The sequence below is a fragment of the Narcine bancroftii genome, chromosome 2 (assembly GCF_036971445.1).
Source record: "Narcine bancroftii isolate sNarBan1 chromosome 2, sNarBan1.hap1, whole genome shotgun sequence".
NCBI classification, from domain to species: domain Eukaryota; kingdom Metazoa; phylum Chordata; class Chondrichthyes; order Torpediniformes; family Narcinidae; genus Narcine; species Narcine bancroftii.
The window spans coordinates 349,815,116-349,840,532 of NC_091470.1; the positions used below are offsets into that span (position 1 = coordinate 349,815,116).

Consider the following 25,417-nt stretch of genomic DNA (forward strand, 5'->3'; position numbering starts at 1 on the left):
CAGTCTGTTCCTGTACTGCACTGTTCCATATTTTATGTAAAATGATAAAATTGAAGTGAAGTAGTTTGCTAAATTATCAGGAAGTGCACATTCATCTGCAAGCAGCTCTGCCAATCAATCTGCTAACAGCTCTGCCAATCAATGTTTCTGTCCATTCAATTTTTATGATAATTTGTTGTAATGATGGCTTTTTCCACTGAGGTTTAGGTGAGATACAAACCAGAGGACATGGGTTAAGGGTGAAAGGGGGAAAGTTGAAGGGGAACATTAAGGGGAACTTCATCACACAGAGAGTGGGTAGGAGTGGGGAATGAGCTGCCAGCTTAAATGGTGAATGTGGGCTCATTTTAGCATTTAAGAAAAATTTGGACAGGTACTTGGGTGGGAGGGGTATAGAGAGCTATGGACTAGGTGCAGGACAGTAGGACTAGGGAGAATAGTTTGACACAGACTTGAAGGACCAAAGGGCCTGTTTGCTGTACTATAATGCCTTCCCAAGATCGTGTTATATGGCAAGCTCTCCACTGGCCACCGAGACAGAGGTGCGCCAAAGAAGAGGTACAAGGACTGCTTAAAGAAATCTCTTGGTGCCTGCCACATTGACCACTGCCAGTGGGCTGATATCGCCTCCAACCGTGCATCTTGGCACCTCACAGTTCGGCGGGCAGCAACCTCCTTTGAAGAAGACCGCAGAGCCCACCTCACTGACAAAAGACAAATGAGGAAAAACCCAACGCCCAACCCCAACCAACCAATTTTCCCTTGCAACCGTGCCTGCCTGTCCCGCATCGGACTTGTCAGTCACCAACGAGCCTGCAGCAGACGTGGACATACCCCTCCATAAATCTTCGTCCGCGAAGCCAAGCCAAAGAAGAAAGAAGAAGAATGTCCTATGATGTGTTGATAAGCCATGCCATTGTTGGCTGCCTTTGCATCAGGACAATTGCAGTATTATACACAAGCTGTTTGACCCAGGTCCAAGATCAGGCCTCTGCTTGATATATTCATTGATTGACATCTGCTTCCAAGACCTTTTTTGAAGAGGGCAAAAGTCATACATAACCAACATTTTGGGATAATTGAGTACAAAATGTCCTGTCCAATAAATCACATAAAAAGTAATCAAGGCCACGTCGATGTATGAAAATAATATTCCAATGCAAATAAAAGACTAGCAAATATGTTACATGATCACCTTGCGTTAATCTGAAATTCAATTGACAATTCAATTGTAGAAAAAGATAATCTATTCAACGTTCCAGAAAAATGAGTAGAGAATCAAAGATTGGAACTCATCGAGGTTAACATAAGCCAAAAAGCAGCATAAAACCAAAACATTGGCACTGAAAGCCAGAACCAAATGAACTCTCAGCCGGAGTTTAAAAATAAAATGAAGACATTTCAGATGTTGTAACAGTACTTCTGCAAAGCTGTTGAATAAAAAATTATACATTTACGTTCAAAAGTTGTAAGTGCAGCTCCATTATCTTCGAAAGTTGAGACAGAATCTGAGAAATTATAGGCCTCTATTACTCTAACATCTGCTGTGGGAAACATTGGAATATATAATTACACACATTGTAAGAATTATTAAAGGAAGTCGACATGGGTTTTTAAAGGGATACGTAATGCCTCATATATTTAATTCAAATGGGGAGGAAGTAACTGAAGATATAGACGGGTGGAATGTCTCTGGGTGCATTTTATATGAGCACACAGACGACATTTGATATGATTCCACATGGGAACCATTAACTAAACTCGAAGCTCATGAAATTAGGCCCGTTATTGACTTGTTTATCACAACGTTTCTCGGGCAGGCAGATGAAAATGAGGTAGAATAACTGAGTCCAATTCAAACTGAGTAACTGCTTCTGTCACCTGTGCGCCAGAAACCTTTGAGCCCAGAAGATAACCTGCTGGAGGAGGTCAGCCGATTAAGCAGCATCAGTGGGAGGTAAAGAATTGCCATCCTTTCAGCCCCGCATTGAGATTCAGTGAAGGATTCCTGCTTAAAAGTTGGCAATTCTTTCTCTCGCGCTGATGGTGCTCGATCCACTAACTTTCTCCAGCATGTGGTGCGTTGCTCCACATTCAAGCATCTGCAGTCCCCTGTGTGACTTTGAGCACATGTGATAATAGTCTGCCCTTTTATCCTTCTGCTAAAATGCTTGGCCGTACACTTTCCAACATTTATTTTCCCCTTCTTTGACCATTCACCAAGTCTATCCATGTCTTCCTGCGAGCTCTCTATTTCCTCCTCACTACCTGCCCTTCCACCTCCATGTGGATCTTGGTGCCCATCGAAACGAATGCATTTGCCTGCATTAGGATCAGATTCTCTGTGCATTATCCCTTTAAATATCTGTCTCAATGCCTTTTACGCATGCCAGTGACAAAGTGTGCGCTTCTACCACCTCTTCTGGTGGTGTTCTGCACATCAGCCCGTCCCTGTGCCATAGCAATCCCTCAGATCCCATTTAAAACTCCAGCCTCTCACCTGAAACTAATGCTCTCATGTTTTTTGATTTGCCTGCCATGGAGGGGGAATAAAGCAACAGGGATTCATTTCCATCAAGTTTATTGTCACATGCACCGACATACAATTGCATGCAATCTAGCTGGTTAACCCATGCATAATACAGCAAGGGAGTGTGTGGCTTGGAGAAGATGTCACAGATGATGCACCTGTTCCCCTTGACCTAGATGGTTGAAGTGGAAAAGTGGAGGGTGCTGGTGAGTCATTTCAGTTATTGTGGGTGGTATGCAGGGCAGGCATGGGGCAGTAAATGTTGAAATGAGTGAGTATGTAGGGTAATGTCAAGCAGTCTGCTTTTTCCTCAGAGCCGTTTATTTATCCCATTCCCTCTGAAAGATATTAAAGTGTCTGTAAAAATAAACCCAGCCCACGCCCATTAACCTTGCTACTGAATGTGAGGAAGTCACTAGTCCTTCATTTCCTCCCTGCCGACCTTCAATATTGTCGATGCACATTCATCATTCACTTCAGTCAATGTTTCAGGTCAGGCCCATTTATCGAGGCAGATCCAAACCATTTGTGCCCATGGATACTGCCCGACTCGCTGAGTCCCTCAAACTTCTCTTTGCTCACGATACTAGCATTGCAATTTTTCTGTTTCTTTATTCATGAACACATGAAAGATGGCAGATGGAATTTTATGTAGAGAAGTGTGAGGTGCTTCATTTCGGAAAAAATAATCAAAATAGGATATATGTAGTGAAGGGGAGGACATTGGGGAATGCACAAGAACAAAGAGATCTTGGTGCAGCGTTCCTTGAAGGTGGATTCCCATGTTGACAGGGTGGTTAAGAAGGCATTTGGTATGTTAGCCTTCATAAATCATAGCATAGAGTATAAGGAGCTGGGAAGTGACGCTGCAACTGTTTATTGGTGAGGCCAGGTTTGGAGTATTGTCTTCAGTTCTGGTCTCCAAATTATAGGAAGGATATAGATAATGTGGAGAGGGTGCACAGAAGATTTACCAGGTATTGGCTTACAATACCTAGAGTACAGAAAAAGATTGAGGAGGTTAGGACTTTATTCATTGGAACATAGAAGGTTGAGAGGGGATTTGATAGAGGTGTTTAAAATTATGAAGGGAATAGATCGACTGGATGCAAGTAGATTCTTCCCCCTGAGAGCAGGGGAGGTTGAAACAAGTTGAGGGTAAGGGGATAAGATTTTAGGAGAAACATTAGAGAGAGTGCAGAGAAGGTTCATGAGAATGTTGACAGGATTTCAGGGTCTGAGTTACAGGGAAAGGTTGTGCAGACTGGGGCTTTTTTCTCTGGAGCGTAGAAGATTGAGAGGGGACTTGATAGAGGTGTTTAAGATTTTAAAAGGGACAGACAGAGTAAATGTGGATAGGCTTTTTCAATTAAGAAAGGGGGAAATTCAAACTAGAGGACATGGTTTAAGATTGAAGGGGGAAAATTATAAGGGGAACATGAGGGGAAATTTCTTTACGCAGAGGGTGGTTGGGATGTGGAATGAGCTTCCGGCAGACGTGGTCGAGGCGGGAACATTGGTTACATTTAAGGAAAGACTGGATCATTACATGGATAGGAGGGGACTAGAGGGATATGGACTGGGTGCTGGTCAGTGGGACTAGGAGGCTGAGGATTTGCTACGGCATGGACTAGTAGGGCCGAACTGGCCTGTTCTGTGCTGTAAGTGGTTATATGGTTATATTATATGGTTATATGTTTCTTTACTCAGAGAGTGGTGGCTGAATGGAATAATCTTCCAGAGGAAATAGTTGAGGCAGAGTCAATTATTTCATTTAAGAGGAGGCTGGATAGGAGGGGATTGGAGGGTTATGGGCGGAGAATAGGATGGGGGAGGGGGGATCTAGCGGACTTGTTTGAGTGAACCGGCATGGACTTGTAGGGCCGAAATGGCCTGTTTCCATGGCATAAACTGTTACATGGTTATATGGTTATCTCAGGGCTGTGGCTCAGCCTGCTCCTGTTCACACTTCTGATCCACGACTGCATCGCCATTTCCAGCTCCAACAGTGTCATCAGGTTGGCCTCATCACCAACAAAGATAAGTCACACGACAGAGAGGAAGTGGGAAACCTATTGACATGATGTGAGAGGAGCAACCTGAGTCTCATTGTGGTCAAGACGAAGGAGGTGATCGTGGACTTCAGGAGGACCAGGAATCACCACACTCCACCACACATCAACAACTTTGGAGTGGACAGCACCATTCCTTGGAGTTCACAACATCTCACATGTCAGGAAGGCGCAACAGTGACTACACTTCCTGAGAAGCCTGAAGCGGGCAATTCTTCGTGTTTTCTGCTGTATGAGACCCAACTCGCCGATTGAATGGGAAATCACCTCTGAGTTATCAGTGCTGACACTGCCAGCGGCCTTGGAAGAATAATTGCTGGTCAGAAGGAAAGTTAGAGGACTCCATGGAAGTGATTTTTCGCATTTATAAATCAAGTGCTACATTTGTCCAATCAATCCGAGCAGATGCACTTTGTGTTTATGTAAATTGTTGTGTTATCCCCCTCAATTCCTCACACAGATATTTTGATGGAAAAGAAAACAATTGAACCCTTCCTGCCTGTTTTGAATTTGATCCCAACAATATATGGACCCAATTTTTTGGTTTGCTCCCAAACAAATTCCATTTTAGTAACTTACTTCCATATCTTTCTATATTCACTCATTTTTATTATTTCAGGTGCATAGCATCACCTCTCAGATGCTACACAAGCATATGGTTTATTCTATTACATGCAGATTTATTTGCCACACTTGCACTGTATTGGATTGGAATGGATGAATCTCTGAAATCCTAACAGATCACCAGCCAAATGCAAATGAAACCACTGATGACCAAATTAGCAGCAAAAGTGGGAACTTCCCAATAGGAACTTATAAAGCCAAGTACTGAAAAAGTAGCACTTTCAATTAAATATACTGATAACGAATTTTTTTTTTTTGCCATGCACATATACGCAGCAAAATTCATCGAGCTGGAGCCAAACAAAGTTCAAAGTTTGGATTTATTGTCAGAACACATACATGACATCATGTGCAACCCTAGATTATTTTTCCTGCCTGCCAGGCAGGAATTCCTACGTAACGCTAGTGCAAAAAAAAACTATTCAAGAAAAGATACACATACAAAAGAGAGAAATGTAAACATACTGACTGCAATACCCGAAAAAAAAATATTCAGTAATAAATTATGTACAAAGTAAGAATCCTTTAAATGAGTCTCTGATTAAGTTTGTATTTAGAAATAAGATGATGGAGGTGTAGCAACTATTACTGAACCTGGTGGTGTGAGTCATGTGATATCTATCCTGATAGCAGCAGCGAGAACAGAGTATGTCTTGGGCGGTGTAGATCCTATATGATCTACAAGACTTGCTTACTTCTAAATGTTTATATGTTTGACCCTAATTTAGATAACAAAATAGTATTTGTAATGAAAATAATATATACAAATGTACTGAAATATCTCGGACAGTTCGGGTCCCTTTACCCTCTGGGCCCCTAGGCTTCAGCCTAATGGTTCACTCGCTGAATGCAACACAAGCCACTTCCAGTCCTTTTCTTACCTATTTAGCACTTCCCGGCATGGGTCACACTTGTACTTTTGATGCAATTTCAGTATCACATGTACAAAATGACATCCTTGCTCTTAAACAATGTTTAAGTTTCGTTCCGATCAACCTTTCGTTGGTTACTCCTGTGACAATTAAAATTTGAAGTGCAGACTGAACTTGGAGCCATCTATCATCGGGAATTGCTTTGACATCCTTCGGGCACTCATCCCTCCTCCCACTGTATTTTCTTCCTAATCCCCTCCACCCTTACTGAGATCCATTCTCCCTCATCAATCTTATTATGATCGATGACCCAACTCGAGAAATTGCAATTGTGCCCAATAATTCGTTGGTGGCTCTTTGACCCAAATACTCCAATCTCTCATACCATTGTCCTTTAGATCCCCAAGTTCCACCATGCCCATTTAAGTGATCCCAAGACCCTCCACTATCTGCTCATTGTGAAATCTGTGCATGATTATGTATCATTCTTGGGGATCACTGAAGTCTTTGTGGAGCAAAAATGATTTCCATTTACCATCCATAGAGGTCTGCTGCCTTCTGCTTCTTGGAAAGGGCAGATAGTCATCAAGTTATGCATGGCTTCAGTGCCGATGTCTGAAGAGAATCAGGTCAGTTTGTCGAAAGTCACAAACCTTTCTATCAGATTTATCCATTGAATATCAATGAGTTCATATCAGGTGCCTTAGCCAGTAGAGTCCCCTTGATTCTGACTCAAGTAAGAAAGGCACTTTTGACACTCCAACGTGTGCTATGACATTGACAGGCTCACGAGAATGTCTTCAGGCTAATTTAACAGATTAAGTAAAAGAGCAGATTTTATAAGTGCAGAGATTGCAAGGGGATTGGCTTGGAGTCTCAACGTATGATTCAAAATGTAACTACAGAGATTCTGTAGTTATTTTTAACCATTAATCCTTACCTGGGTGTGACTTACAATTGCTAATTAACTGACCAGCATTTGTTGGATGGAAACAGTTTGCTCCCTGCATTGTATGTGTGTGTTTGTGCATTTTTTTTTATTTTTCCTTTATTGACTGTAAAATACTTAGTCTCTGGTTTTGCTATCCACCTTCAAGCAGATTGTAGAAGCAAATGGGAGGTTGAATGTGAGAAATCCAGTATTCAGTTCAGGTCACAAGTCTGCATTTTAGGTCTAATTTCTCCATTTACAATTTATGCCATGATACCAATTAGATCTCCTTGATAAGGGTGCCTTATTGATTAGAAGATATTTGGAATACTTATGGAAGTATTCAACACTACTGTTCTCTAGAAATCAGTCATGGTCAAAATAAAATCTGCAAAGAGAACTGTCAACAGGCTTGCTTTGTTAATAAATAACATTGTGTAAAAACGGCAATGAGTTAGCATACAGGAGGGAGATTGAAAACGTGGCTGAATGGTGCACCAACAACAACCCCGCACTCAATGACACCAAAATCAAGGAGCTGATTGTTGACGTGATCATTTGGGGATCAGAGGTGGGGAGGGTGATCAAAATTAAGTTCCTGGGAGTCACTATCTCGGAGGATCTTTACTGGAGCCAACACATTAATGGCATCGTGAAGAAAGCACATCAGTGCGCCTTTAATTGCTCTGGAGTTTGCAGTGGTTTGGTATTTCACCAGAAACCCCTGGCAAATTTATACAGATATATTGTTGAAAGTGTGCTGACCAGCTGCATTATACTCTGGTATGGGGTCACCAATACGCCTCAGCGTAAAGCCCTCCAGCCCAGTACATCATAGGCAAAACCCTCCCCACTATCAAAACATCTACAGAGAACGCTGCCGTCAAAGAACAGCAGCAATTATCAAGGATCGACGCTATCCTGCAAATGCTCTGTTCTCACTGCTGCCATCAGAAAAGAGGTCTAGGTGCCACAAGACTCGTACCCCCAGGTTCAGGAACGGCTGCTAGCCCTTCACCATCGGACCCCTCAACAACAAACCTATTCAGAGCATATTTAAGGATTCTTACTTTGGCATTTCATTGATTTTTTTAATTCTTTCTGAATGGCACAATCATTTTGTTTACATTTCAATATCTGTTTACATTTTTTATTTGTTTACAAGTGTATGTTGTGTACAGTGTTTTTTGCATGACTAGTAAGTGGTAATTCTGTCTCATCCGCAGGAAAAAAGAAACTGTATGTGATGTAGTCTGATAAGAAATCTGAATTCATTAATACAGCATATGCTAATGTGGAAGTTTTGGCTTCTCAACTTGACATTTTTGCATGATTCTGTCTGTATTTTTTGTTGGAACTAAGATATTCAATGGAATTCTCCTCATTGCAGATTGCCAAGAATCCCTTTACGGAGATCAGTGATGAAGATGAGTTCCTTGGCAGAGGTGAATGGCAGGCTGCAGTTGAAGCTTCTGATCCTACAAAGGCCCAGAGGCAGGCTTTCCTTTCAGAGGTTACAGAGGATGAAATGGAATCGATAAGACAAAGAGAGGAGGCATTATTACAGATTGAGGTGAGATATCGCAACCGGGGCCATTGGCCACCGATGGCGATTGCAAGGTTTGCATTCAATGATTGACCCCCCTGTGTCCAGTCTCAGAAGTTAGAGGAAGTGGGAAGAGGTCATGGAGTGCTCCACTGCTACTGAATTCAGTTAAGGGTTATAGGTCCAAAGGAAGACACAAACCTCCATTTCAAACTTCAATCTCTTGTGAGTTATTTGAATCTTTCCTGCTCGGATGATTGATAACATTGCCTTGGGTAAGCGCCTCATCAAATTTCTGCCAGTGTGACCTCCAATTCTAATTTTAACCAGCTCGTTGGAGTAGTTAGCAAAGACTTCTGAAGGGGTTCTATTGCAATCTTAAGTTTGGCTTTAGCTGGAATGTTATTGTGCCTTTCCCTCAGGTGAGATTTCACCAAGAAAGTTAAATGAAAAAGCAGCCTACTGTGCCTCTCCTTCCCTTCCCAACATCAGCGTCCATCCAAAAGCCCCTTTTCAAAATTTACCTCCCATTGAAAATGTTCCTTTATTACTCCATTCTCATCATCCAATCAATTCCCTCCTGAATCCCATCCGGTTTCACTGCCATTTCAGGTTCCCCAGCATTTTGGCTGGTGATGTCTGACTCTAACAAGCATCCGAATTTTATGCTGTCGATTTCAGGAATGCTGGACCCTCACTCCACTCCCTGTCCACCTGAATTCCGCTCCCAGTTTAAATTCCCCCTTCAGTTTGTTTTTTGGCATGTCGGATTGCCTGAGGTGTAATCTGCAATTTAGAACATTATGTGACCAAGTGCATGTATAAGGCCCATGCTCATTTCCCCATATATATTCTGTCCTGAAAGCCACTGATTGTTTGCAATGGAGCATGTCTGAACTGACAAGCTGAAATGGGCTTCACCGTGAGCTGGAAGCATCCAGTGTTGCACATCCCACTGCATGGAGAACATGTTATCTTCTTACACAAACATTTGGCTTTAAATAATTTACTTCGCGTTCTTTCCAGGGCACCTATTCCACTTACTGCTGACGTCATTCAGACACAATTGATGGTTCTGATTTTAGCACATTCCTGAACCATCAGTCTATTTTCCCTTGCCCTGATACTCCTCCATTCTCCAATGCCCTTAACCCCAGACTCAATCTACCACCCTTGTCCCGTGACATGTTCTGCAGCTGACCTATGTTCATCCATTGATTGAAGTATTGCGCAAGCCTTTTTATTGAACGTGACACTATGGACTTTGTGAATTGTAAAATTTTTCTTCTAGTCACCTTACACAATGCAATGCCAAGTACCAGTTTTATATACATCTTTCAAGGCTCAGAAAAACTTTGAAGGCACATAGATCTAGTCATGTTTTATTCAAGATTTCAACATTCAATGTCAGGACCACTGAATGGAATACACGAGTCAGGCCGAAATTAAGAGAAAGCATCGAGGTTCATGTTGAGCTCTTGACATCAGCCATTTAAACATTCATCATCTCTGGCTTGGCTGCAAAACTCTGACAAAGATCAGAGGAGACATACTGAGTTCCTTCAATGAGTAATGCACGGTCCAAGCATGGTCATGTCACTGCAGAGACCAAACACAATTCTCCCCTCTATACCCTTCACAGTGGTCTGAATACGCAGGACATCATTGTATCATTCATTTTCAATCCAAGAAATGTAGAGGGTTTTTTTGTAACACCTCATTCTTTTTTATTGCTAACTTTTCTATATATGCTCTGTCTCAGTCTTTGTCACTCCCCCTCTTTCTCTCCCCACTTTCTACCTCTCTACCTCCTCTCTTCCCCTCTCCTCTCTCTCCCCTCTCTCTATTCCCTCTCTCCCCCTCTCTCTCCCTCTCTTTCTTTGTCCTCTCCTCCTCTCTCTAACCCCTCTCTTCCCCTCCCCTCTCCCCTTCTCTACCCCCTCCTCTTGTCTCTCTCTCTCTTTCTCAATTCTGTACACTGCAAAAGCAATTATTAAGTTAAGACAAAGCCTACACACTTAGATCACTTAGATCAAAGTATTCATTCAAGTTTTTTATTCCTTTCTTTATCTTTTTAAAATATTTTTATTGATTTTATACATAAAAAAACCCAACCCAGTACATAGTTCATATGGAATGCAAAATGTAAGAAATTACACAGATCACCTCCACAGTAACTAAAGTAAATATAATATACAAAGACAAAAAAATCAAAAGAAGAAAAAAAAAAGAAAATCAATAGTTAATCAAAACACTAGCATCATAATCAGGTTTACCAGTCATTTTCACATTGCAGGTTGTAAACCCTTGGTTGTTGCCTTTTACAATATCAATTTGAATACTGCTTGTCAAAGTATTTTGCTGGTTGCAAGAGGTTCTGTCTTCCTGATGTTACAAAACATGTTACAAAAATCAAGATCTTTATACACTATATTAAATGCTCCTGTGATCTTTTCTTTGTTAATCCTCTTCAACCTCTTTCAGTAAACTTCTAACACTCTATACGCTCTTGGAATTGAAAACAAAAAAATGTACTCCATGGTCTAATACTGAAACTCGCAAGTTCTTCAAGTTCTTGTCAAAAATCATGGGAAATTGTCTATTCTTTGCATCCAGATTCGAACCTTGATTTCAGCTGTTGAGTGCTAACTTTGCCTATTCTTTTCAATCTGGACAGTGCCCTGCATTCTTAATCTTTACTTCAATCCTTCAATAACAAAGGGATGAATTCTGGTTCAAATCAAATGACTGACTTTTAATTATGATTAATTAACTTATTAACTCAAACGTTTAATTTTTGCGGCTGTTGTGGAATTTAGGTGATTTGATGAATATGTGAAGCTTGTTTTGACAGATTTACTTTTCTACTAAATTTTCTCAGGGTCCGGGCCAATAGACTGAAATGAACTGGACTATTAAGTCACTTTGGAAGCTTGCTATGTGCAAATTAACTGCCATGTTTCCGGCATAACATTTGGAATTTCAGTTCAAAAAAAAAGCAGTCTATTGGCTGAAAAGTTCTTTTGGATGACTCAAACCTTCCATGGTTCTCTTTTTTGACAAATACAGAAATATATAGTACGCAATAGATTAGATGCTGTAAACAAACAGAATTGCTGAGAGAACTCAGCAGGTCAGACAGCTGAGGAGAAATGTTTTGGGTCAGGGCCTTTTATGAGACTAAAATGAAAGGGGGGGGGCTTGAAATGACATGTTTTTATAATAGCAGTCTGAATTTTTCTCAGCAAATCTGCAAAGTTTAATAGCTCAGAATTTTCTATGTAAGTGTTAAATTGTTTGTTGGCATTGCCACTTTCACAAATCAATTCTCTTCAATTTATGTTTTTTTCCAACTGAAATGTTGAAGGATGACCTCCAAAATAGACAGAATTTGATTTGAGAGAAGCAAAGTGATATTTAGATGAAAGCAAACAGAAAGGAAACTGAAAACTGCACCCCGCTTCCATAACGTGTCAAAAACAAATAATAAAAAGATAGCAAATGAAGATCGGTGGGGGGAAACGTGAGAAAGAACAGAAATTTCTCTATCACCTCCAATTAAAAATGGACATTGAAGCCATATTTTAATGAATACTTTGCTTCAGTGTTCTCCAGGGAAAGAGAGACCTTGGTCAATGTGAGGTCTGTATAGAACAGGTTAAGAAAGGATAAGTGCTGGATCTTAAAAACATTTGGATTGATGAGTCCCCAGGATCGACTGAGATATACTCACGTTACTACAAGGACTGTGGGAAAAGATTGCTGGTGTGTTGGCAAAGATCTTTATGTCTTCCATGGTTACAGGCTAGGTAGAATGGCATTTTTTTTTAAATTAAATTTAGTCAGCTCATTCATAGGCCGTTCCGGCCAACAATCTCATCCCACCCAAATACACTGATTAACCTACAACCTCTATGTATTTTTGAAAGGTAGGAGGAAGCCAGAGCACATGCAGGCACAAGGAGAACGTACAAACTCATTACAGATAGCTCCGAACCCAGGTCGCTGGCGCTGTAAAAGCATTGCGCCAATCACTATGCTAGCAGTGCTACTCTAGTCCCTTTATTTAGAGAAGGCAGTAGGGAGAATCCTGCGAATTATAGGCCAGTGAATCTTTACATCAGTGGTGGGCAAACTATTGGAAAAGATTCTTAGGGACAGGATTTACGAGCGTTTATACCTCAGGGACAATCAGCATGGCTTTGTGAGGGGCAGGTCATGCCTCATGACTCTAACTGAGTTTTTTTGATAGAGTGACAAAAGAAACTGATGAAGGGGGTAGATGTGGTCTGTATGGATTTTAGTAAGGCATTTGACATGGTAGACTCATTCAGAAAGTCGTGGAATCTATGGAACTTGGCACTTAGAATTTAGAATTTAAAATGAGCTTACCTGCACAAAGCAGAGGGTATTAGTAGATGGAACACATTCAAATTCAAGTTTATTATCATCTGATTGTACAAATACAACCTAACAAAATGTCATTTTCCAATCTTCGGTGTAAAAACATAAAAACACAGATACAGACATAACACACATACAAACGATATATATGCCGTACGTATAAGCATATATAAAAATAAGTGAATATTTTAAAATAAATAGTAGTGTCTTGGAGGATTTACATGAGCATTTCATCAATCATTTAGCAGTCTCACTGCATGGAGATCGGTGATGTGGCATTCAGCGGGGATCTAATCTGGGACCCATGTTCTTTGTGATTTTTATTTTAATAGATGACCTGGATGAATAAGTGGAAGGATGGATCAGTAATTTTGCAGATGACACAAAGGTTAGAGATGTTGTGGATAGTGTAGAAGGTTGTCATAGGTCTCAACAGGATATAGACAGGAGGGAGAGTTGGGTTGGGAAGTGGCAGATAGAGTTCAATCTGGGTAAGTGTGAAGTGTTGCATTTTGGAAGGTCAAACTTGATGGTGGAGTACATGTTTAATGGCAGATCTCTTAAAAGTGCAGAAGAACAGAGGGATCTTGAAGTCCAAATCCATAGATCTCTCAAGGTTGCTGATATGGGGTGGTTAAGAAGGTTTATGGTATGCCGGCATTGAGTGTGAGGTAATATTCCAGTGCTATAAAACTATGGTTAAACCACACTTGGAATATTGTGTTCAGTTCTGCTTGTTGCATTGCAGGAAAGAGATGCAGGCTTTGGAGGGGGTGCAGAGTTAATTTACCAGGATGTTGCTTGGATTGGAGAATATATGTGAGGCAAGGTAAGTAGAGCTAGGACTTAATGACTTAATACAAGATTATAAGGAGCATAGATCGGGTGGGCATAGATTAGTTCAATGCCTTTTTTCCGGGGTGACAGTAGCAAATGGCAAAAGACATCCATCAAAAAAACTCAATTAGGGTCATGAGGCATGACCTGCCCCTCACAAAGCCATGCTGACTATCCTTGAGGTATAAATGCTCGTAAATCTTGTCCCTAAGTATCTTTTCCAATAGTTCGCCCACCACTCACGTAAAGACTCACTGGCCTATAATTCACAGGATTCTCCTTACTGCCTTCTCTCAACAAGGGGACTAGGGCAGCACAGTTAACATAGCGGTTGGCGCAATGCTATTTCAGCAAAATTAGAGGAGAAGCCAGCGATACTTTTTTTTTACACAGCAAGAATGCCTGGAGGCAGGTATAATAGTGATATTTAAAAGGCACACCTTTGCAAGAAAAATAGAGGGTTATATGTGTGAGGTAGGGAAAGTGTAGATTGCTTGTTGAGTAGATCTACAACAGCTGTATTACTCTATGTTTTAATATGGGACGAACTAAGGATGTGATCATTAGTGCTGTACTGCTGGGCCAATGAGGGGAGCATTACAAAATTTGCAAAGCACAAAACAGCCAAAAAAAGTCCCTCTGAATGGTCATTATTAATCTCTTTAGTGATCCCTGTAAATGAAATGAGAATTGGACTACTGATTTGGTCTTCATAGTGGAAAGGTCTTAACACATATGAGGAAAATTGAGGCCCTAGCATCTCTATTTGCTTTCACCGCTCAGCTCCATGGATACTCCTCACATACAGAGTGGGAAGCCTGAAATAATCACAGGCCCTTGAATTCAATTCATCTCTAATTTGTGTGAACCAGATTATGGATGATTATTAATTTACCCTCCTAATCAACATAAGCAAATTGCAACTCATTTTTATGCCTGGTCTCATTGGAGAGAATTATGCTTTATTGACTAAAGAAATAAATTTATTCGGTGTAGGAATCTCAATAGATTGATTAAACTGCTAGATTAAACAAAGTTGTTTATTACTGATGTCCAATTCCGCACCAATAAGATTACACATGACTATCAGCCAAGCGCAACCCATTTATTGTCATTGTATCTTCAGTCATTTAATTTAACTCGAGTGAAAATGCAAGCCTGGAAATTAGGTTGCATGATATTATCTTTGTATGTATACCAGCTTGCAATTGTTTTCTCATTTAAAACTGCAGTGACTGTTTTAATTTTTATTTAAAATATGATTATCCAGATTATACACAGCAAATTCTTACAAGCAGTTCAATAATAACCATTTAATCATTTATACAGTAGTTAGTAATTTGGAAGAGGTGTTGCAGCGGAAATATTGACAAAGATTTAACTTCTTGGAAAAATAATTCTACCCGAAATATTATTACATTACAAGGAAGGAAATGTTGTCCATCTTCACACACATCTTATATAATAGGTTCTTCTTTCCTTCTTTGGCTTGGCTTCGCAGACGAAGATTTATGGAGGGGTAAATGTCCACATCAGCTGCAGGCTCGTTTGTGGCTGACAAGTCCAATGCGGTTGCAGGGGAAAATTGGTTGGTGTTGGGTTTTTCCTCAGAGAATGGCAAAATAATGCCAGTTCTCTGATAAATGGAAGGCAGTGTGGAATGAGAATGATTGCAGCCTTTTACCCTTTATTCACAATCTAAATAAAGTTAATGTCATAATTTGGGAGTAACCTTCAGGCACTAATCAATCATCAGTTTGTCTTACTGTGTGTTTTGTTCGTTAACTATTCTGAAATCACTTTTGATAACATGCTTTGAACATTGTCACTGCCCGATTATTTGAGCTGGCAGGACAGACACGGCAGATCACAAGCCACATTATGAAGCAGTTAAAAATCACATATCAAACAAGACTTGGACTTAGATGATGCCCCCCAAATCCAGTTTGCCCAGTTAAAGCATCATGGACAATTGTGTGATTTTTTTTTCAGATTTCATATTTAAATTCAGAATATATTCATGTCATCATATACATTTTTTTCCCTGTGGGGCAGGCAGAACTACCTTTTTTTGGTCATACAAACTGACTGCAATACAGATAGGAAAAAAGAATACAGTGCAAAAGTAAAAATCCTTAATAAGTTCCTTCCAAGTACTGACCAGACCTGAGCCTGCTTAGTTTCCGAGCTCAGAAAATCTCAGGCGATTAGGCTTCAGAAATCATAGAGTTCTACAGTACGACAGGCTCTCCCATCAACTGGATCTATACCGACTGCCATGCCTGTCTGTACTACTTGAATGATCCACCATCAATGACAATCTTAATCAGAGACTCATTTATGGACCCTTACTTGTGCACTTTATTGATTTTTAAAATTCTCTCTATATTGCACAGTAGGTTTGTTTACATACGTTATCTGTTTATAGTTCTTTATTTGCTTACATGTTTACGCTGTGTACAATTTTTTCTTTGCACGACCAATTAGTGGTAATTTTGCTGTGCCCGCAGGAAAAAGAATCTCAGGGTTGTATGTGATGTCATGTATGCACTCTGACAATGTCTGAAATCTACTGCCACTTGCCTGCATTAATTCCATATCCCTGTATGTTCTCCTTTTTAAAATATCTCTCCAGATGGCTCTTAAATGTTATTACTGTTCCTGCCTCTAGTACCTCCTCTGGCAGCACATTCCAGATACAAATTACTCTTTGAGTAAAACAATTACCCCCGATATTCCCTTCATACCTCCACTCTCATTTTAAACTCATGTCCTTTAATTTTAGGCGCCCCGACTATGGAAAACAGACACAGGCGATCATAATCTCTCTTCATTTTTTACATCTCCATTAAGTCACCTCTTAGCATTCCAAGGAAAACAGGCCAAGCCAGTCTAATCTCTTCTGATAATTCAAGATATCTGATCCAGACGGCATCCTTGTGAATCTTTTCTCACCCTCTCAAGCTTAATCACATCCTTGCTGTGGTGTGGTAACCAGAACTTCACACAATATTCTAAGTGTATCTGAGTCAATGTTTTGCACAACCGTAACATGACTTAACAACTGTACACTCAATACCTCAGCTAATAAAGGCAAGCACACTGTACTTCCTTTAAAAAACACACAAAACTGGATAAACTCAACAAGTCAAGCAGTGTCCTTTATACAGCAAAGGTAAAAATACATAATCAATGTTTCAGGCTTGAGCCCTTCATCCCAAGGTATGGGAAAATGTCGGTAGGTGTCTGAACAAAAGAGTGGGGGGGGGTCACAAGGCAGGAGGTGATAGGTGGAGAAGGGAAGGAGGGGAAGAAGAGATCAGGGGAGGAGGGATGGCTAGGTGAAGGGAAGGGGGAAGGGAGGGAGGAGAGGAAGCAGGTCCTACTCTGTACTTCCCCTCTGCCTTGCCTTTGTTCCCATTTGCAGGGAACGATGTACCCCAAGGTCTCTCCATTAAAACAACACTCCCTGGGCCCATACCATTGACAATGAATCTCCTACCTTGGTTTAACTTACCTAAATACATCACTGTGAACTTGTCTGAGTTATATTCCATCTATCCCTTGGCCCGGTTTCCCAGTTGATCTTGATCCTTTGTAAACTGAGGCAAACTCCTTCACTCTCCACCGCGTCACTGAATTTAATGTCATCTGCAAACATACCAATCATGAGATCCACATTCTCATCCAAAAGCATAGATTAACCTTTTTTTTTATTTTATTTGAACCTTTTTATTTTATTCGTTTCATTCAGAGGTGATGCCCTTTACTAACAAAGGCAGGTCAACATCTATTACTTATCCTTATTTTGCCACCAGGAATTTGGTGGTGAGTCCCTCTCCTGAGTTGCAAGGAGGGAAGGAGGGGAGTTGAGCATTTTGCATGATGACAGGTTAAGATCCAGAAACATGAATTTGAATCTCTCGATGGGGACTGGGGATTAAAATTTAATTAACCGCATCTGGTATCAGTATTAAAAACATTAGACTACTGGATAGTCTTAAAAAAACTTAATGGCTAATCTTCATGGGATGAAATGTACTGTTTTTACCTAATATACATGTGATTTGTGGGACAAATAAAGATGGATAATATATACTGGCATTGAGAGTGAAGGGCATATACCATAAATAAAGGAATTCAAACAAAGAACATGAAACTGGGTGATCGAGAAGGAATTGTGACGATACTAGAATGTTGGACATCTTGCAGGGAAGTCTCTGCTTGCTGCCTCTGTCCTTGCGGCAGAAAGAGATGGCAGAGCTTTGGGAAGAGCTGTCAGAGATATTGTAAGGTAACCAATCTGTAGTCAGTAAATACCCATCATCAATGGATTGGAGGATAGGTAACAATGCTGTTTGAAAATGGTAAACACTACAGTCAATGTGTGTTTAAAGTAGAGGGAGTATGCTTTCTATTGGGTAAACTTCTCTGCTGTTGTGTGTTCGAGACATGGAATCATACAGCATGGAAGCAGGCCATTTGGCTCACCACAGTGGGAGCCATCTGTTTTAATCTCATTTTTTCGCACTTGGCCTATAGCTTTCGATGCTGAACCAATTCAGATGCTTATCAACACATTTTAAATGCTGTTACCAGCTCTCCTTCCACCATTCTCATAGGCAAACTCACCACCTCAGTTCTCCTCTTCTCCAGTTTCTCGTCATAACTTCACCCCTCTGCTCCTCCAAAAATCCGTGTGAAACTTTTTGCACTCTTTCCAGTTTACACATCCTCTACATTGTATGATGGCAAGGATTGCACACCATATTCCAGGTGCAATCTCACCAACACTGTGCACATGTATAACATGATGTTGTAGTGGCTCACCGGAGGATTAATCGAATGGGCTCTGGAGGTTCTGTGTGATGTCAAGACGTCACAAAGCGATGACATCATTTGGAACATGCAGGACTTTTAAAAGCTGCATGTGACTGAGTAAACGATTTCTACTGATCTTTGACTTGACAACGTCTGATCATTTTCTTGTTCTTCATTTCACACTGTGACACAGTTGCTACTCTGGTGACCCTGACGGGCCCAAACAGATTTTAGACCCAGCATGGACAACTCAGCAGTTTCACTCAAACTGCATGTCTTTTGGACCACTCAACCTGAAGTTTGGTTCGGGCAGGCTGAAACACAGTTCCACATTTGCAAGGTAGAAGTGGATGCCACTAAGTTCTATCATAGGGTAAGCACCCTCGACCAGGACACTGGCAGTCAAGGAGTGGATTTCCTTTGGGACCCACCAGCTCTCTGCAAGTACAAAGCCCTAGAAGCCCTCCTTCTCCAGATTTATGGTCTGTTTCGGTGTGAGCGAGCTGCATGGTTCCTCCATATCGATGGCGTAGGGGACCCTCCCCTTTGGAGTTAATGAATGACATGTTGGCACTAGCTGACGGCCATAGGCCTTGCTTGCTCTTCGAGCAGTTGTTTTTATAGCATATGCCAGAAGACATCCACTTCATGTTGGCTGACGAGGACTGTGATAACACTCGAACAGCGGCCGCCTGTGCAGACCTTCCATGGCGCATGAAACAGCAAGGCGCAAGGCCCTCAGAAATTGGTGCTGTGTCACACCTAAAGGCCCACGCTCCATGAGCACGGGCGACGAGGGCACACATTCCCCCAGACAAGCATGACTCCGTAACAACCACCTGGTGTTTTTACCATTAATGCTGGGTTCTGGAGCTCGCTGTTGCCAACCCCCTTGGATATTTCTGGGAAAATACCATGGCCAGTCATAGCTAATGGCTACAGCAGCTGGCCACCGTAACAACCTACACAACGTCAGGGACAAACTCTCCCAGTGCAAATTTCTAGTTGACATGGTACAGAAGTTTGTGTCCTTCCTCCTTTGGGTTTTGACACCTGTACCAAGAGCGCATGTCCAGCACTCATTGCAGTGAATAACAGTTCGACTCATACGTTTAGCACACAGCACTGAAATTTGGTGACAATAAGTACACATGGAAATTCATTCTTACTGTTGTGTCCTGGCCATTGCTGGGTGCCGACTTCCTCAGAACCCACTCACTGATGGTGGACTTAAAAGAGCACTAGTTGGAGAACACCACAATGTTCCAGACTTCCTGCCTTGGAAAAGCCAAACAACCCGCCCTGCACCTATATGCTGTGGAGTACTCGAACAACAAATTTGCCAAACTTCTTGCTGAGTTTCTGGACATTATGACTCCCCAATGCTCCACTGCCAAACTCAAACATGGCTTTGCACAGCACATCCTCAACCAAGGACCTCCTCTACAGGCCCGACCCCGAAGCCTGCCACCTGACAAGGTGTAGCTTGCAAAACAAGAGTTCCACAAAATGGAAGAACTGGGAATCATATGCAGGCCTGATAACTCATGTGCTTCCCCGCTACATATGGTGCCCAAAGCCACAGGAGACTGGAGATCTTGCAGGGATTATGTGTTTCAATGACGCTACCACTGTAGACTGCTACCCTGTGCCCTATATACAGGACTTTACAGCTAACCTTCATGGGGGCCAGGATATTTTGTAAAATTAAATTTGTGCATGGGTACCACCAAATACCTGTAAACCCGGAGGGTGTGTCCAAGACCGCCATCATAACACCATTTGGCCTCTTCAAATTTTTGAGAATGTCTTTTGGGCTAAAAAAATGGTGCACAAACTTTCCATCAACTGATGGATGCAGTTGGGCATGGCATGGACTTCCTTTTCAAATACTTGGATGGCATACTCGTTGCCAGCCACTCCCACAAAGAGCACCTGCAGCATCTTTGTTTATTCTGTCATTGCCTACAGGAATTTGGGCTAACTGTGAACCCAGCCAAGTGAAAATTTGGGCAGTTCTCTATTGAGTTCTTGGGACATCAGATCAGCAGCCAGGGTGTCATTCCATTACTTAGCAAGGGGAAAGCCATCCTCAAATTCACAAGAACCGATACCATCAAGGACTCCAGGAATTTGAGGGAATGGTTAATTTCTATCACTGCTTTTTACCCTCTGCAGCTCATATTATGAAACCCCCTCTTCGATATCATGTCCAGTGGTGGCAAAGAACTCGAGTGGACAGAGGAGACAACGGTAGGATTCCAGCAGACCAAAGACATGCTAGTGAAGGCAACATTGCTGGTCCATCCACAAATGGATGCACCAACCGCCTTAACGATAGACGTGTGCAACGTAGCAGTAGGCAGGGCCTTGGAACAGTACACCAATGGAAATGTTTTAGTACGCACCTCGGCGTCCCTCTCCCCGAAATGAAATACAGCACATTCGATATGGAACTGCTGGCACTGTACCTAGTTGTCAGACAATCCCTTTTTGGCCTTTTGACTAAGATCAAGTGTAGTACCTAGTGGTCAGACATTTCCACTATCTTTTGAAAGGCAGGAACTTCGTGGTTTTACTGATCAGAAACCGCTAACATTTGACTTCACAAAAACATCAGATCCCTGGTCAGCCTGCCAGCAATGCCACCTAACTTGCTTCTCTGAGTTTTCAACCAGGATTAAACATATGTCTGGTAAGAGTAATGTGGTGGCTGATACCCTGTCCCACTCCTTCGTTCAAGCAATAGGAACCATCTCTCTGGGTATAGACTACATAGCACTGCACCAGGATGATTCCAAAGCTCTGCACCAGGATGACAAACTCCTGGCTTATAGAACTGCTGTAACGAGCCTGCAACCTGAGGACGTAGCCTTTGGGCCACAAGGTACCACTCTCCTGTGCAACATTTCCACAGGTCAGCCTCGCCCTTTCATCTCTGCTGCGTGGAGATGTTGAATTTTCTATTGCATTCACGAACTGTCCCACCCTTCTTTTCAAGAAATGGTTGGCCTGAGAGCCGATAAGTCTATATTGCATGGACTCAAAAAGCAGATCACATACTGGGCAAAGATGTGCATGGACGGCCAATTTACAAAAGTGCAGAGGCATGTGAAGGCACCACTTCAGCTTTCCAGCCACCGCAGCACAGATTCGACCTTGTGCACGTTGACATTGTCAGCTCGCTTCCGGTGTCATGAGGGTCTGTTAACGTTCATCGGCAGATTCACCAGGTAGTCAGAGGCAGTTCCTACACTGGGCTCATTGACCTATTCATGCACCAGAGCTTTTATTTCTGGCTGGGTGTCTCGGTTCGGCCTACCCACGCACGTCACCACCGACAGAGACCCACAGTTTACCTCTGCACTCTAGGATGTTTTGTCGCAACTGCTGGGAATACAGCACCATCACAACTGCAGTCGAATGGCCTGGTGGAGCAGTTCCATAGGCACATGAAGGCTGACTGATGGCCCACCTCCAGGGACCTGATTGGGCACATGAGCTGCCTTGGATCCTCCTGGGAATAAGAACGGCCCCAAGGAGGATCTCAACTCCTCACCAGCAGAGTTAGTTTATGAAGCCCCACTTATTGTACCTGGTGAGTTCGTGCCTGCATCTCATGGACTGGAGATATCACTGACTGAAGTATTAGGCAAACTGCGGGAGTGGCTTGGAAAATTACCCTCAGTTACCATTTCAAGGCATGGAACAGTGACACCCTTCATTGCAAAGGAACTCCAGGACTGTGAGTTTGTGTTTGTGCGCAGAGGTGCATATGGGCCACCTTTCCAGAGGCCGAATGAGGGCCCCTTCAGTCTGCTATGAAACAATCTTCAAACTTGTGTACTAGACATTGAGGTGCATCCAGAGACATTTACGATTGACCGAATAAAGCCCGTTCATCTTGACCTTGATCAGCCCTTGCCACGACCTCCAATGCGAAGGAATGGACAACCGTCCAAGAGCGGTGGATAGTACTGACACCAGAGGTTTAGCCTCCTACTGCCAGTTCTGGGGGTGGGCCATGTAGCGGCTAACCAGAGGCTTAATTGAATGGGCTCGGGAGGTTCCGAATGACATCATGACATCACAATGCGCAGGGTTTTAAAAAGCTGCATGTGACTGTTTGAGTAAAGGACTTTTACTGAACTTCGACTCGACTACATCTGATCATTTTCTTGTTCTTCACTTTGCACTGTGACACAGTTGCTATAATGTCCCAATTCGAATGCTCAGTGGCCTGTCCGTTGAAGACAACGATGGGGTTGGACCCCTCTGCCTTTCTGTTCTTCAGAGTTTCCTACCAGTCACTGAACATGTTCTGCCCTGGTTTAACATTCCAATATGAATCAATTCACATTTATCTAAGTTCAATTCTATCACCATTCCCTGGCCCAGTTTCCCAGTTCATCTAGAATCTGTTATAGACTTAGACAAACTGCCTCTCTGCCCAATGCCCCACCGATTATGGAGTCATCCACAAATCAATTAATCATGCTCCCTGAATTCTCATCAAAATATATATGACAAAGCGGCATATATAGTTGCCCATTCAGAGCCAACTCTTCAGCACTTGACGTCCTGCTTTGCGGAAACTGCCAAAATGTTTAGCCTGGAAGTCAGCCTGAAGAAAACTGAGGTCCTCCATCAGCCAGCTCCCCACCATGACATCTCCATCGGGCACACAAAACTCAAAACGGTCAACCAGTTTACCTATCTCGGCTGCACCATTTCATCAGATGCAAGGATCGACAATGAGATAGACAACAGACTCGCCAAGGCAAATAGCGCCTTTGGAAGACTACGCAAAAGAGTCTGGAAAAACAACCAACTGAAAAACCTCACAAAGATAAGCGTATACAGAGCCGTTGTCATACCCACACTCCTGTTCGGCTCCGAATCATGGGTCCTCTACCGGCATCACCTACGGCTCCTAGAACGCTTCCACCAGCGTTGTCTCCGCTCCATCCTCAACATCCATTGGAGCGCTTTCATCCCTAACGTCGAAGTACTCGAGATGGCAGAGGTCGACAGCATCGAGTCCACGCTGCTGAAGACCCAGCTGCGCTGGGTGGGTCACGTCTCCAGAATGGAGGACCATCGCCTTCCCAGATCGTGTTATATGGCGAGCTCTCCACTGGCCACCGTGACAGAGGTGCACCGAGGAAGAGGTACAAGGACTGCCTAAAGAAATCTCTTAGTGCCTGCCACATTGACCACCGCCAGTGGGCTGATATCGCCTCAAACCGTGCATCTTGGCGCCTCACAGTTTGGCGGGCAGCAACCTCCTTTGAAGAAGACCGCAGAGCCCACCTCACTGACAAAAGGCAAAGGAGGAAAAACCCAACACTCAACCCCAACCAACCAATTTTCCCCTGCAGCCGCTGCAACCGTGTCTGCCTGTCCCGCATCGGACTTGTCAGCCACTAACGAGCCTGCAGCTGACGTGGACTTTTACCCCCTCCATAAATCTTCGTCCGCGAAGCCAAGCCAAAGAAGAAGAATATGACAAACAACAATGGACCCAGGACCGATCCCTGTGGCGCACCACTAGTCGCAGGCTTCCAATCTGAAAAACAGCCCTCCATGACCATCCTGTGACTGCTTTGACCAAGCCAGTTTTGTATCCAAGTCAAGTTTATTGCCATCTGATTGCACAAGTACAACGCAATGAAATGGCTTTCTCCGGTCCTTGGTGCAAAACGTGCAGACGCATAACCAGACATAACAGAAATACAGCAAATATAGATAGTCAATACAAATACAGGACAAGTATTCATACATACAAATAAATATTGTGTAGCGACTACTCCAGTAGAGATACTAAATGAATATACCAGTGTGGGGCGCTGTTAGCCAGAATCAGACACACACACAAGGTAAAGATTGTACAACAGGCTTTAATCCACAAAGACTTCCACAGAGCCAGGCTGGCTGTGGCTGCAGCAACTCTGAGTGAGGCCTCGGGAGGCTAGCACAGGCTTGTATCCCGGAGGGTGATTGACCCCTGACCGCGTGGGGCTTGATCCATTCAGGCTAACTGATTGACAGCCAGCCAGGTGTTGTCCTGCCCCTTACACTCATGCAGGTACAGAGGTTGCCCCCTGCAGTAGGCCGGCGGTGTACCACCACAACTAAACACAGTGCTGGTCAGCAAAGACACTTTATTTGAATTTGCTTCCACTTTTAAACCCCTCCCAACTCGGAACCGAAAGTGACATCACCCTGTGCCTGCCACTCACCTGCTGCAGGGCTCGTGTCTTTAAATAAAGATGACGGGAGCCCCGCACCTTCTTGAAGGTGAGTGCCCCAGTCTCCAATGTGCCGCGACTCGGCCTGCGTCACCGTGCATGGCCCCCTGTCAGGTGAGTAAACAGCGACTAGACCCGCGGTGCTGCATGGCTGTCCAGTGAGCCGCACAAGCACCAGTTCAGCCCACAGCACTGCACGGTTGCTTGGCAAGCCACACAGGCAACGGTTCAGCCCACTACACCTGTTTCATTAATATGAGAGTCTTGGATGGTCAATGTGAGCAGTTCCTTTGGTCATTCAGCATTCTCACTGCCCACAGGAAGAAGCTGTTCCTCAGCCTGGTGGTACTGGCTCTGATACTCCTGCATCTCTTTCCCAGCAGGAGCATCTAAAAGATGCTGTGTGCAGGGTGGAAGGGGTCCTCGGTGATCAGACAATGATGCTGGTGGATCACATTGATGGAGGGAGAGAAACTCCAGTGATCTTCTCTGCCACTCTTATGGTCCTGTGGATTGACATCCAATCCAT

The 25,417-nt window shown here is 42.9% G+C and overlaps 1 protein-coding gene and 1 long non-coding RNA gene across 13 annotated transcripts in view; one reads left to right on the plus strand and one right to left on the minus strand.

The window, feature by feature from the left end:
- The window catches only part of LOC138755752 (uncharacterized), a 29,145-nt gene extending 10,481 nt beyond the window's left edge, over positions 1 to 18,664 (minus strand). Inside the window, exons 1-2 of the long non-coding RNA XR_011352526.1 lie at positions 18,449 to 18,664; positions 17,334 to 17,467 (exon numbers count right to left, since the gene is read on the minus strand). This is a non-coding gene — a long non-coding RNA (uncharacterized lncRNA). The remainder of the gene's footprint in view (positions 1 to 17,333; positions 17,468 to 18,448) is intronic.
- tsnare1 (T-SNARE Domain Containing 1) overlaps positions 1 to 25,417 on the plus strand; it is a 962,849-nt gene that overhangs the window by 772,462 nt on the left and 164,970 nt on the right. For all 12 annotated transcript variants that reach the window (XM_069922261.1, XM_069922260.1, XM_069922262.1 and 9 more), the window contains one exon: positions 8,420 to 8,602. In XM_069922261.1, the coding sequence (XP_069778362.1) occupies positions 8,420 to 8,602 (183 nt within the window). The remainder of the gene's footprint in view (positions 1 to 8,419; positions 8,603 to 25,417) is intronic.